Below are 12,915 nucleotides of genomic sequence, written 5' to 3'. Positions count from 1 at the left end.
AACGTTGGGGTTTTTTTTGCTTGATAAATCACTACAATTAATTGATTATTAAAATTGCTGTTGATACATTTTCTGTTGATAAGATAATTATTAATCAACTTATCGTTTCAGTACTAAACTAAATACGTACTAAATATCTAAATGTCAATACAGACAAACAAAATAATACTTTTTGATACATTACTTTGAGGATTATTTTTCTAAAAAAAACTTTTTTATGTAAAAAAAAAAAACCAACAACAACAAAGAAAAAACTTCTTACATAAAAAAAGTACCAAGTCAAGTACCAGTTAAATGTCTTAAAACAAGCAGCCGTACAAGAACTTTGGCTAATAAAATGCATTCTAAAATTGCCAAAATAATAATTCAAATCTAAAAACTGACTGATCAAAGAATAAGTAATACAAATCTGAGCACACATTTTCGATGCACGGTGTCTGGTCACGTTTTTGGCAGTACCGAAATAGTGTTGAGGTTCAATAGCCAGCCCTAAGCACTAATTTGGTCCACACAGGAGCTGAGAGCTTTCATAGCATCATTACTGTTAACAAGCATCTGCAAAACATCCTGCTCTGCTCACAGTGTCAGTGTAGGTCCCACATTTTCCTGACCACACAGAGAGACAGCCTTGGCTTTAGAATCTTTACTTCTGGCCTTGTTTGTAGTTTGCATGTTTCCCCCTGTTTCACCACCTCTTTCCTGAAATACCATCCCCCATCACCTATTTCTCACATGGGGAGCTGAGGTGTTGACTCATCCCTTTGCTCAGCCACCTTCACAGCCCAAATCAGACCTACATTGATCTAATTGACAGCAGAAATAGGATAATCTGACCACACGCCTAGAAACTGAACGCTCCACTCTTTCCATGAGCTTGTTGAGCTCAACATTCTTCTCAATCGTTATTTCAACTGGCAGTCATTGCAGCAGCAAGGCTGGAGCAAAAGGGGGACTGAGGTTGTTGGCAGACAAAAGCGATGCATTCTTTGTAACAGTCAAGCTCTGGATATGGAGACAATTTGCTCAGTGGTTAAGATATTTTAGGGCTGTGTATATATAGTGCATGCTTTTCTAGAAAGAGGCAGTTTTGTCATGAATGTAAAATATAACATGCTGGCAACTGAGTAGCTACCATTACAATACCTGCACTTCATCATCACACCAAAAAATGATTTGTCGCGGTTTGTTGAAGATCTAGTTTCCTGGTTACCTAGCAAGCTGTCACTCAGCGTCTGCTTTCCAGTCTGGTGGCTTCTTATGGACAGCAGGGCACTGGATGGATGATTTAGCACAGATTTGCTTTGGAACAGAATGAATATCACGAGCAGATGATGCTTCCTGATGCCCAGCTTGTTTAGCAGTGCCAACTGCCTTGCACATGTGCAGGGGGACCACGAGCTGTGAGAACAGAAGGCCTGGCAGCCCTCATCACAGCGAGCCTCTCAGTCTAACCCCTCCTTCCCATTCAGTTGTCTCAAAGGACAAGGGAGGCAAAGTGAATAATTGTCTCTATTTACGAAGGTCAAGCAAAAGTGCTCTTCCTGAGCCTGAACGAAACACTGTGACAACATGACTGTGAAGGCACACACACCTGCAGTCTGACTTCACTCTGGTGGTAATTTACAACCATTTCTTTCTTGCATCATCAAATTGGATAAGCCTGGGCCTGGTCTGACTGGGACCCACAAGACAGTGTGTTCGTGTCACTCCAGGGAGGCCTGAGCGTCCCCAGGCAGGCAGATGTGCTGCTCTCACCTGCTCCGATCCACATGTCACCACTCCGGAGGGAAACGGGGGGAAGTGAAGAGGTGTGATTGGATCACAGAGGGGACACAGCAGTGTGGGAAAAGTTAGTGTGAAGAGATAAGAAGTCTGGACGGACAAGGAGAAAGAGTAAAGAGAGACAACCGGAGACAAGAGACAGGAAGAGTGAAGAAGATCCCTCCCCTTAGAGTCAGAGGATAGATGTTAGAGGAGGGATCGACAGCTGGATCCAGCTGCTGAGTCGGAGCTTTGTCACAGCTGCCAGAGGCTGACTGTCCCTCTGGAGACTCTCCACTGTTTTCTTTCTCCCCTTCTCTCTCTCTCTGCTTTCACTACACTCACACCCTTTCATAGAAACTTGGAAGTGGTGCTGAGAGGTCTGCCTCACCTGCAGCAGACAGTCTGGCAGACACACTGTACTAATGAAATTTCTTGTCCCACGAGAGAGCCATATAAGCCCATCTTCCTTCCTTGCCAGATGTGGGCAGGAAACCCCTCCAGCAGACTTTTATCTCTCACAACTTTTGCTTCACAGCCAACACTCTGCGTGGCTACATCACAGCCTGCACTGACCCCTTACAGTCACCCTGAAGCCTTGGAAACACTGCTTACTTTACCACTCGGCACCCACACAATGAACAGCTACCAGCTAAGAATTCTGATTGCATGTTTTTCAAAATATCACTGCCCTTGTGTTTGCACCTGTTTGACACAGCAGCGATGTTATATATTTCAAAAGATTGAGCAGGTTCAAAAATACATTAACTGTCTAAAACATATGGTATTTTGATAATAATTAGGAAATGGTTCCAAAGCAATCTGCTATCTGACATAAACAAAGTACTCCTGAAACAATTTTGACACAAACAAACACATTTTGATAAATGATACATCCTGTAAGTCATTCATCAAGCAAACATTCCCTGGAGTTGCTGCTTTTCTCTATTTTACATTTATAATTTTATTCTAATTTAAATTGAATATCTTTGGGATATGCACTGTTGGTTGGACAACAAAAGCAATTTAAGATGTCACCTTGGGCTCTGGGAAATTGTGATGGACATACAGAATTCAGCTACTTTCTCACATTTTACATACTTGATTAATTGTAAAAATAAACAAGTTTTAATCGAGAGTGAAAGCTCTAAAATGAACAGTATTTGAACTTATAGTCTACAAATGCAGTGGTCTTCCTATTCTGTTTCACAGTTTGGTGTTAAAACACCCACAGCTTTGGTTTTACACTAATGAACAGTATTTCCTCCCAGCTTCTGTATTCAACCATATAACATTAAAGGTTTTACCACAACTTTCTCCTTTTCCTGTGCTGTTGGAAAGAAAGAAGCAGTGGATATGCTGATGGACGTCTGAGCACAATAAAATGTGCTCAGCTGTCTGAAGCACAGCAACTTTGACCTGAACACCCACACTCTATCCAGATGTACATCAGTGTTTATGTTCGCTTCAGTGCCCCTGCTAGGCCCAGGAGTAAGTGTTCGAGGAAGTATTACATTTTCGAACACATTAAGTAGCACATCCAGTTTCCTGCAATTTTACCATTCCCTGAAAATACTGTTATACCACAGAGCCACAGTGAAGCTTGGTAGTTAGCAGGAGGAAAAAGAAACAGAGGAGACCAAAAGCAGAGTCAGTTCGCCTCAAGCTAAACCAATCTCATGGGGAGACAGACCAGTCTGGTATTAAAACAGACAAGTGAACATTTCGTTTGACACAAACCATCCCCAGAAAAATGTCTGGTGAGAATTGATTACATGGTTTGTGTACCAAAATACTAGTTTGAAACTGGCAATTTCACTCATCTCCACAGTTAGACTCATTTGGATACTGGAAAAGCTTTACAGTGTTTCCCCCTGTACGCATTCAGCAGCAGTGCAGCGCAATCTCCCCAATTTTACATTTATTTGATGGCAAACTGTAATCAAGTGGACCCTCTCGCGCTGTGAGTCGCAGACAGTTTGAGACTAGAGTGGTAACGTTACTGGTGCAACAGTTTTACGACAGAAACATTTCAAAATGAAGCATCACCAACAAAAGCAAAAAAAAAAAGAAAGTAAAAAAGGCATGCATCTTGAGTTGCAGTGAGAAGGTATGATCATAATGTACTCATAATAAAGAGTACTGCGTAGAGCCCGAAGGATACTAAGAGACAATACCCACCCCAAGTGATATAGAAGCATCTGGTGCCATACCACCAGACTTTTAAATTCATCCCTCTCACTCTATCAAAATGAATAGTTTTTTGTTATGTTTTGCTCTGTGTTGTTTGTGTGTGTGTGTGTGTAGCATACAGTGACATTATACAACCTTGTGTTGTAAAATGACCATTAAACAAACCCTTGAATATTATTTGTTTTAGTGCCATAAATAATGTGCCACAAATCTACCAGTCCTATTCCTCATAGTATAGCTAATATCCCTAATTGATTACCACTGTTCAGTAGGGTTCTGGGTTAAACATGCAGAGAGTAAGACAGCTTTTTCTGATGTATATTTACCACTTTTCTGGCAAAATTATTAAACTAAGCATGATAGCCATCTTAAATCATAAATGTGTTGCTTTTAATACGTGGCTGAGAATTTAATAAAACTATGTAGAAATGCAGAAAATGGTATTAACTTTTTTCGGCTTCATTATTATCAAATATGTGTCTAAAGCCCTTCTCCTGCCACAGGATCTGCTAAACATATTGCAGAGGCACAAACTAAAACTCACATGATTCAGCACCGCTGCTGGAAAAAATCCTAGGGGAAACTAGAGTGATTGAGAGATGAAAGTGAGAGCAGTCAGGTGTCCCTTTCACTCAAAATTGCATTTTACATGGCTGTTTTTGCAAAGAAATGGTTGTAACTTTAGTTTGAGTGAAAGTCAAAATGAGCCACTTTTATGCACTACACTAACGACTGCTGGCAAATGTGACCGACATTTAAGACTAGCAGCTAAAATATTGGGAGAAGAAACCTTTTGTGGAGGAGCAGAGAGCTACAAAACATGGAGCTTATTGTTTAAATAAACCAGATGACAACTAAATCATTTCTTTAAATCCCAGATGCCACTTGCACTTGTCAACTTTATCAATTTACTGTCAGAGAGTAACCGTTAAATTAAAAAACTCTATTATTGTATAGTCTATTCTACAGAATGTAAAGTGGGTATTCTTGCACACACAAAACAATAAAGGCAGAGATTGTGATAAGCAAGATTTACTTCAGCAATTAAGGCTTTTCAAAGTCCCCTGAGGAAGCTAGAACAAAAGTAACTCCTGCAATTAAACAGTGAACCCAGATCTTTATCCTCACTGTACTGCGGAGAACATTATTCATGTTTCTGGATTAGGAAAATTATTACACCACCGCAGTAGCCATGTTTTTTCATCAAATAATACAGCTCAAGGACACCCTGGCTCAAGGTATTGGAATCAGAGTTATTAGCACCTGTCTGGTGGTCACCAGTAGGTGGTCACTATAGTACAAAGAGACTGTGGAAACTGTGAGAGACTAGTGTGAAAGAAACACATTCTTTAAATCATTCATACTTTCTCTCCAGGGCAATTATGAGTATTCTTTTTTCCCCATAGACTGCTCGCTTTTATGTTGGCAGGATTGGAGAAGTGATTCAGAGTGCCACTTCACTGAGGTACCTCTTTCAAGTAGACTGCCTTTAAAGAATTCAGTGAAATAATGAATGTGTTTGAGTTGTACTCCGCTTAAAAAGACTCATGCATCTGTTGTTATCTAAACTAAAAACTAGCAGGTTCACAGTTTTGTTGCACACAAGAAATCCTAGCCAAAGCATAACAATCCTACACAATATTACCAATGATTTTTCAAATGAAGTGATGTGTTTAGTCAAAAAGTTGCCAAGACATCACTGAGACAGGAAGCACTTTAGGCAGCAAAGGAACTAATGTAAAAGTTTGCATTGCAGCTTCAAGAAAGAAAAATGGCTAAATGTTCACTCGCAGCAATCAGTGTTCGACTCATGTTCCTAAGGGGGCTCCAGCGATGACAAGCGGTCCATTCTGTCATGAACATGGGGGAGGCAGGTTTAAAAATTAGGTCTGGCCTATCCTCACACCCAGCTAATGAGAAATGAAGTGAGATCAGATAAGAATTTGGAGAGAGACAGACCAACAGACAGACGAGGAAGCCCCCCTGCTCATGTCACCTCCGCCACTCATGCCAGCGCTTGTCAGGGCTCATTTCCCCCTCAGCTGCCTGGAGACCCCCTCTCGCCTTTCTACTGGAGCCAGAACGACCCCCCAAAAAAGACAGAGGGACAATTCTTAGCAGAGACACACTCCAAACCAACCAAAAACCACAACGATATGAGGTGTAAATTATTCCCCAATGCATGATTCTCACATAACCGACTGGAACGCTTCATTATTTCATAACTGAAATAACACATAGGAGAATTGATGGCAAATAACTGTCAAAGCCAAGACAACCAGGCTTTGCTTAACTGAATTTGGAGATATTAAAGTTGGCTGATGTGCCTCATCATCCCTAATGACATCTTGTATTACTCTTCTTCCTCCATGTCAGGCATCAAAAGCCCATATGCTTAATGACCTAATTAAATGACCTTGAAGTAATGCTTTGTTTTTTCAGTTTTGTTCACTTTCCTATTATTCTAAGAAGACTTCTCACATTTGTGATCAAATGCACACTGGCAGAGTACAGCGTAACAGTACCTCTTGAGTGAATGCATGCTTGCAATCCACAGTGTAAAATGGAAGGTAGCGCAAGAGAACACCATCCACCAAATGGATCAAATAGATCTATGCAGCGTATAGCAAGCTATTTTGGTATTGTGGTTCCTTTGTGGCATCAGATCTGTGGTATAACAGTTATATTTGACCTCTACACCATCCAGAAAACTTGTAAAATTGGACAGTTTGAAAACTAATAATGGAGAATAGAATTAGAAATGGCTCATGAAACGCACATGAAACACAATGCAGCGTGTGGTTTTTAAAATGTTGTTTTTCATGTCGTATTTGGTTTCCACTCTCAAGGATGACCTATTTTCTTTGCATTAGATCTTGTATATTGAATTACAAGACTGATTGCTGTTAACAGGCTTAAGTTATTATTTATAGTTATCTTTTTTCCCTCACACATCTAATTCTAAAGTCATCTATAAACCAATTGATGTATAGCGGCAAGTGACAAAATATCACAGGCACAGCACTGTGGAGCCAGACTATATTAGAATAATCATGAACTGCTGTGCTGGTGACCTGCGGAGGAAAAAAAAGCCACTTCAAACGTTTGAATTAATGATCACAATACCCATATTGTAATGGTTTTTTGGACAGCATTGTGTATGGAAAAAGGGGACATTGGGAATTTAATTTGCAGAGAAAAGGAAGGCAGTCATCAGATGTCTTGCTGAGATGTTTGGATCTAGAGCTGGCACCCTGAGTAAGAGCAGTCTGTTCTCACTTGGCCCGCCAAACACACGTCTGCAGTATCCAGGCAAGCCCAAGAGAGGCCAGAGAGCAGTGGCTTTAAAGAACTACTTCATACTTGGACCCTCTGAGGCCGCTGATCAAACATGTCATACTCTGAGAGTTGTTTGAGAGCAGGTTTGGAGGCAATGCAGAGGAAAGAAACAACTCTGACCATCTCTAGTTTGAAAGAAAACAAAATATGGGTTTTCAGATATTTTCATAGAACATGAACTTGAGCCCACATTGGAAAGAGTGATCTAAAGTTTTCCAAAACAGACATTTTTTAATTATTATTTGGTTTAATTTCAAAATTCTATAATCAATTTCAGTACATTCTCCTTTCTCCTTATACTTGTGGTCCCTGTGATTTATAAGTAGGGGACCTCCCACAAGAAGCCCTCATAGCTTCTATTTCTGCATTCAAGCCAGGAGTCGCGGTAAGGCCTGCGTCTCCCTTCACCCCTCCCTCTCCCAAGGCCAAACCCTGGGCCAAGATCCTGTCTGCTGGGCCCTCTGTCTGGACTGCACTCTGTATTCAACTCCTTGATCCATTAAAAACTACTGCAGATTCTTGTGAAATAGAATTAGTATGAACATCCATACTTTAAAAAAAAAAAAAGCTTGCCGATTTGGGAAACAACTGATGAGCTGTCTTTTTGTAAGTGCTGTCTTTTTAATAAGATGGCCAGAAACTACTTGAGAAAACAATATGTTTTAATGAAACAGGACTGCAGTCACTGGGGGTGCTGTAATTTGTCTGAACTTTAATTCATCTTGTCGTCTATAGCCATTTTTTCTCACGCTCAACTAGCCTAATTAAGGTGCCTTTTGAGAGTGAAGTGACATCTATTTCTTTGGATAAAGCCCTGAATTTGTCTCTGCCTGTGAATATGTGAAAACCCCCTTTGTGCCTGGGCTGACAGAGGACTTTACACTGCCTCTGTTACCCTGGAAACCTTTTGAGAGGTGAAGGGGAGGACAGCCAAAGAGGAGATCATCTTGGCCTAAAACCGCAGGTAAATCCTCACTAAGGCAGTCCAATTTAAACAGCTTTACCATTAAAAAATAACTCTTCAGAGAGGAATGAAAAGAATCAGAAAAGTCTGACAAATGTGTCTCCTATTTATCTAATAACGTTACATTTGTTATGCTCAAAAAGTTCAGACTCTTGCATGAGCTCACCGTTAAAGTGTGGGGTGTGTTAACAAAATCAATCACTTCACAAACCTTTCATTAAAGAAAATGTCCTACCTCAAGAATGCAGGTTCCTGGAGCCGTGTTCTCCTTGATGGACACGTTGTAGAAGTTTCTCTCGAAAACAGGCTCATTGTCATTTATATCCTGAAGCACAATGTTTACCACAGCAGTGGACGACAGGGGTGGTCTCCCTCCATCTGTGGCCACCACAGTTATACTGGGATTGGGGTTCTTTTCATAATCCAGCTGTGAGAGAGTGGTGATAATCCCCGTCACGGAGTCTATACTGAACCAGTTGGAGTAAGCACCTTGGTCTTGCAGGATGCTGTAGTTAATGTCCCCATTGGGCCCCTGGTCTTTGTCTCTAGCTGTCACCTGTAACACAAAGCTCCCTGGAAACACCACTTCGGGAATCACCTGCCTGTACACTGGCTGGTCAAACAGAGGAGGGTTGTCATTAATGTCAGTCACCTGAATGATGAAGGAGGACTCAGCCCTGAGAGGAGGCGTGCCTGAGTCTGTTGCCATCACCCTCAGCTCGTAGGTGTCTCTCTCCTCCCGGTCCAGAATCATGTCCACACAGATCAGATAAATGATGCTATCCTTAGTGGTCAGGGCAAATTTTCCATCTCCTCCCTCTAGTGACACGTTGACATTGGCATATTCTCCATAGTCTGGGTCAGTGACTGAGATCCTGGCTACATACTGGCCTGGCTGTGCACCCTCTGAGATTCTAGGAGATCCATCCTCACTGAGAAAGATGATGGTCATGGTGGGCTGGTTGTCGTTGTAGTCTCTGACATGGATGGTAACGAAGGCATTGGTCACCTCTGGCTGGGTTGCGTTGTCTTGCGCCTGGACCACCAGCTCATGGACTCTCCTCATCTCAAAGTCCAGAGGCTTGTTGAGCGTGATGACACCGGTACGAGTGTCAATGACAAAGTAGCGGTCCGGGTCGCTTTGTCTCCTGTTGATTTCATACAGCACCATCCCGTTGTCTCCTTCATCAGCGTCTGTGGCAAACACCTGCAGGATGTTGCTTCCTGGCTGGAGGTTCTCGGTTATTATGGCATGGTAGCGGCTCTGGTTGAAAACAGGAGCGTTGTCATTAATGTCTTGTACAGTAATATCTAATGTCATCTGATCTGTCCTTTTGGGGGAACCACCATCAAAGGCCTCCAGAGATAAAGTATAGGTGGATCTTTTCTCTCTGTCTAGAATGGCATTGACCACCAAGTCCAGATAGAGAACCTCATTGCTTCCCCTTCTGGTCTCCAAGGTGAATGCCTGGCCAACATTTCCATCCTTGATAAGGTAACCCTGTGTTGTAAGCTGGCCTTTATCGGCATCAACAGCTGGCTCAAGGGGAAACCTGGTGCCGATGACTGTCTGCTCAGGGATTTTAAACGTGGCTTGTTTTCTTGGGAACATTGGGGCATGGTCATTTATGTCATTCACCTTGATGGTCACCTCCACTGTCACACCTGTCATGGTGACTGCAATGAAGTTGTACCTATCCCTAAGCTCCCTGTCCAGAACTTTGGCAGTTTTAATAATGCCTGTGCTCTCATCTATGTCCAAATCACTACCCACGCCTGTGCCCTCATGGTCCGAGATGAAGTACAGGGATGCTGTGATGCCAGGAGGAAGTCCCGCACTGATGTCACCTACAATTGTGCCTGCTGGCTGTTCCTCATCCAGCTGTAGCTCAAGGGTCCCCAGGACCACAGGGGAATGGACTGTTACAAGCTCCAAGGCCACATACACCATTAGCACTATCCTTCTGTTCCACCAACCCTCACGGTGCGAAGGGTCCATTATAGACTTCCCAAAACCCTTGGCAGCAGTCTTCATTTTGGCTCCTTCTTTTTAAACCTGGAGACACACAAAGAGGAAAAGCTAAGCAATATCAAAACCTCACAACAGCAGAAACTAAGAAAAGGTGTATTATTTCTGCCTCAAAACACACAGTAAGTTAGTTTAAGAAAAATAAGTATATGCCTTAAACACTTTCCCATATGTTTTATGGGCTCTGTTCCCAACCACAGCACATACAATAGACCCTGCACATGCCATTTTCCTACAGTTCTTAGTTCACTTAATAAGTCAACACCTTGTTCCTCCAACATACCAAAAAGGTCTCCTTTACTGAAGAAACATCAGAACCACAGGCTGCAGCATACTACCTCACTCAGGGAGTCTTTGGCTATGGTTATTTGATTTTAATTAAAAACGTGCAGGAATTGCTACCCAGTGTGTTCGCCATAGAAGTACCCTCTCATGCAAGTGTGGGAGGTGAGGTCCTGGATTTAATATTTATGTGTACTACCACGTTTAGCTCTGATGGAGTGAGCAGTTTTGAAACACTCCTCCAAGAACCATTTAAAATATTTCACTCTCCACATGCACACATATATCTATCTTTCAATACATATGAGAATTAAAAGTTTGAGAGTTAAATCAAGAGGACAAATATTCAAATATTGACATTCAAAAAGAGCAAGGGTGTCAGAATTCCTTGCATAAACAATAGGCACGCTCTGGCAATGGACCCACACCACAGCAGAGGATCTGTAATTGAGACTGAGAGACACTTTGGAGCAATGTGGAAATTGTTCAACAAGACTGTCACCATCTGCAGAATGATCCAAAACCAAACCAAGTGTCTGGCACACAGAAAATTATTGTGTCTTTTTCATTAAAAAGCTTCCAATTGTCTGTGGTTGGACCTAAATTAATGTAATTCATAACTACTTTCACTTGTTGGCAAAGTAAATTTTGTTTTACTTTTGAGGAAATCTATACAGAAGTACATTATACTGAATTGCATTGTGAGGAATTGAGTGTCTAGTGAAAGCTCTTCAAGGCTCCCCCCAGTGGTTTAACTGATATCTGCAAGGAAACATTCACAAAACATCTGTGTATTTGTGTGTGCGTGTGCACTAAATGCCTCCCATGTGTCCCTGAACGCATTGTGGCGATCTGTCTCTGCTATGGTGGTGACAGTGTGTTTGAGTGACAGAGTAGTACAGCAGAGTTGAAGGGCTCCATGCAGTCTACCTCTCTCCCTTTTGCTGGCTCTGCAGCATTGTAATTGAGGGATGCTGGAAGTTGGCCATAAGCACATAAGATTCCAGGGCTAATTTCAGTCTGCCGTGACTCAAAGCCCGCAACACTGAAGATGCTAACTTTAACGTCATAAATTGTTTTTCATTCAACTTAGTGTGAGTAGTGAGAAACATTAGAGCATTACTTGTTTTGAAATATGAAATGAAAATCTAGTTCAAGATTTTTGTTCCCAATCAGGAACAAAAATGAACTCTGGATCAATTTGCTGCATTCATTCCGAATTCATATTACTTTCACAGAGATCATAACCATACAGGCAAGCACTACACATTCACCATTACATACCATTCTTTGGGTTGTTTTGTGAGTGCTATTCTTGGCAAAACATAAGCACATCCATGACAGCCTGAAAATCTTGACAGCACTTGAACATTAAAGTCTCAGTATTGATTTACTTTACTGCAACACTGGGGATGCACTTTTACAAAGCTTTATCCAAAGTATAAAGGATAGCTTTTCAAGGCCAGAATCTTTGTCCAAATGCCACAACTGAAATAATGCACTCTCTGGTTGAGCTACAGTGGAGGACCTCTGCAGAGCGGAGTAGCCTGATGGATATAGCAGACACAGTCGAGTAGGCTAATTGCACAATACCAGGTTTTAAAAGATTCCGTATGAAGTTATGTACTTTAAAACTAAGAAGTTTACCAAATATATAACAAATACTGTCACCCCCCACCCAGGCCTCCATCACTGAAAGTTTCATGTCTGAAAGTTAGTAGCCAGTCAGGATATAAAAGGTAACAACCTATTCGTGTGTAGAGCTTCAGGGAAAGCAATCCGGAAAAAAACAGTTAAGAATAGCTGCTGATGGTTGAAAGCTGCTGCATCTAGTAAGCCAATCCCATCGTGGCTTGGATTCAGATGTTTTCCTTGCATCATTGTCCTAGATCATGGTGAGTTCCTCCTGCTGGTAGTTAAACCTTGGTGAAGAGTTTTGTTAAGAGGCTATAACTGCTGGATGATTAACCCCCATGTATCTGCAGCAAGGACACTAAAATATTTTATTTACACATTGAAAAAGCTTCATTGAGGTTATTTTTTCTGAAACGGGCATATGAGTGTAACACATCATGTTATTGTTAGCAGTAACTATAGCACTGACCCACTTTCTTTTGAATCCTCTAAACCAAGTCAACCGACCAAATCCAAGGTTTCTAGGATTTACATGCCGAATGAAACCTCTGTTTGAATACACTGGATATCATTCTGGGCACTTCGCATGACTGGAACCAGCATCAAAATCCCTGGCAGCAGTGAATGCTGGGAACATCAGGGCTCCATTTCTACCTCTCCACTGTGGTCTAGATCATGTTTAGCAAAATGTGTCAGATATTCATTTTTCATG

General features: G+C 41.6%; 1 protein-coding gene across 1 annotated transcript in view; it reads right to left on the bottom strand.

Annotated features, from left to right (window-relative positions):
- Positions 1 to 10,292, bottom strand: part of LOC139285399 (protocadherin-16-like) — a 73,565-nt gene extending 63,273 nt beyond the window's left edge. The window contains exon 1 of the mRNA XM_070905964.1: positions 8,493 to 10,292. Within this exon, the coding sequence (XP_070762065.1) occupies positions 8,493 to 10,292 (1,800 nt within the window). The remainder of the gene's footprint in view (positions 1 to 8,492) is intronic.
- Between the last annotated feature and the right edge of the window lie 2,623 nt (positions 10,293 to 12,915).

The sequence above is a fragment of the Enoplosus armatus genome, chromosome 5 (assembly GCF_043641665.1).
Source record: "Enoplosus armatus isolate fEnoArm2 chromosome 5, fEnoArm2.hap1, whole genome shotgun sequence".
Taxonomy (NCBI): domain Eukaryota; kingdom Metazoa; phylum Chordata; class Actinopteri; order Centrarchiformes; family Enoplosidae; genus Enoplosus; species Enoplosus armatus.
The sequence above is the reverse complement of the archived record's forward strand: the minus strand, read 5'-3'. Positions and strand labels throughout refer to the sequence as shown.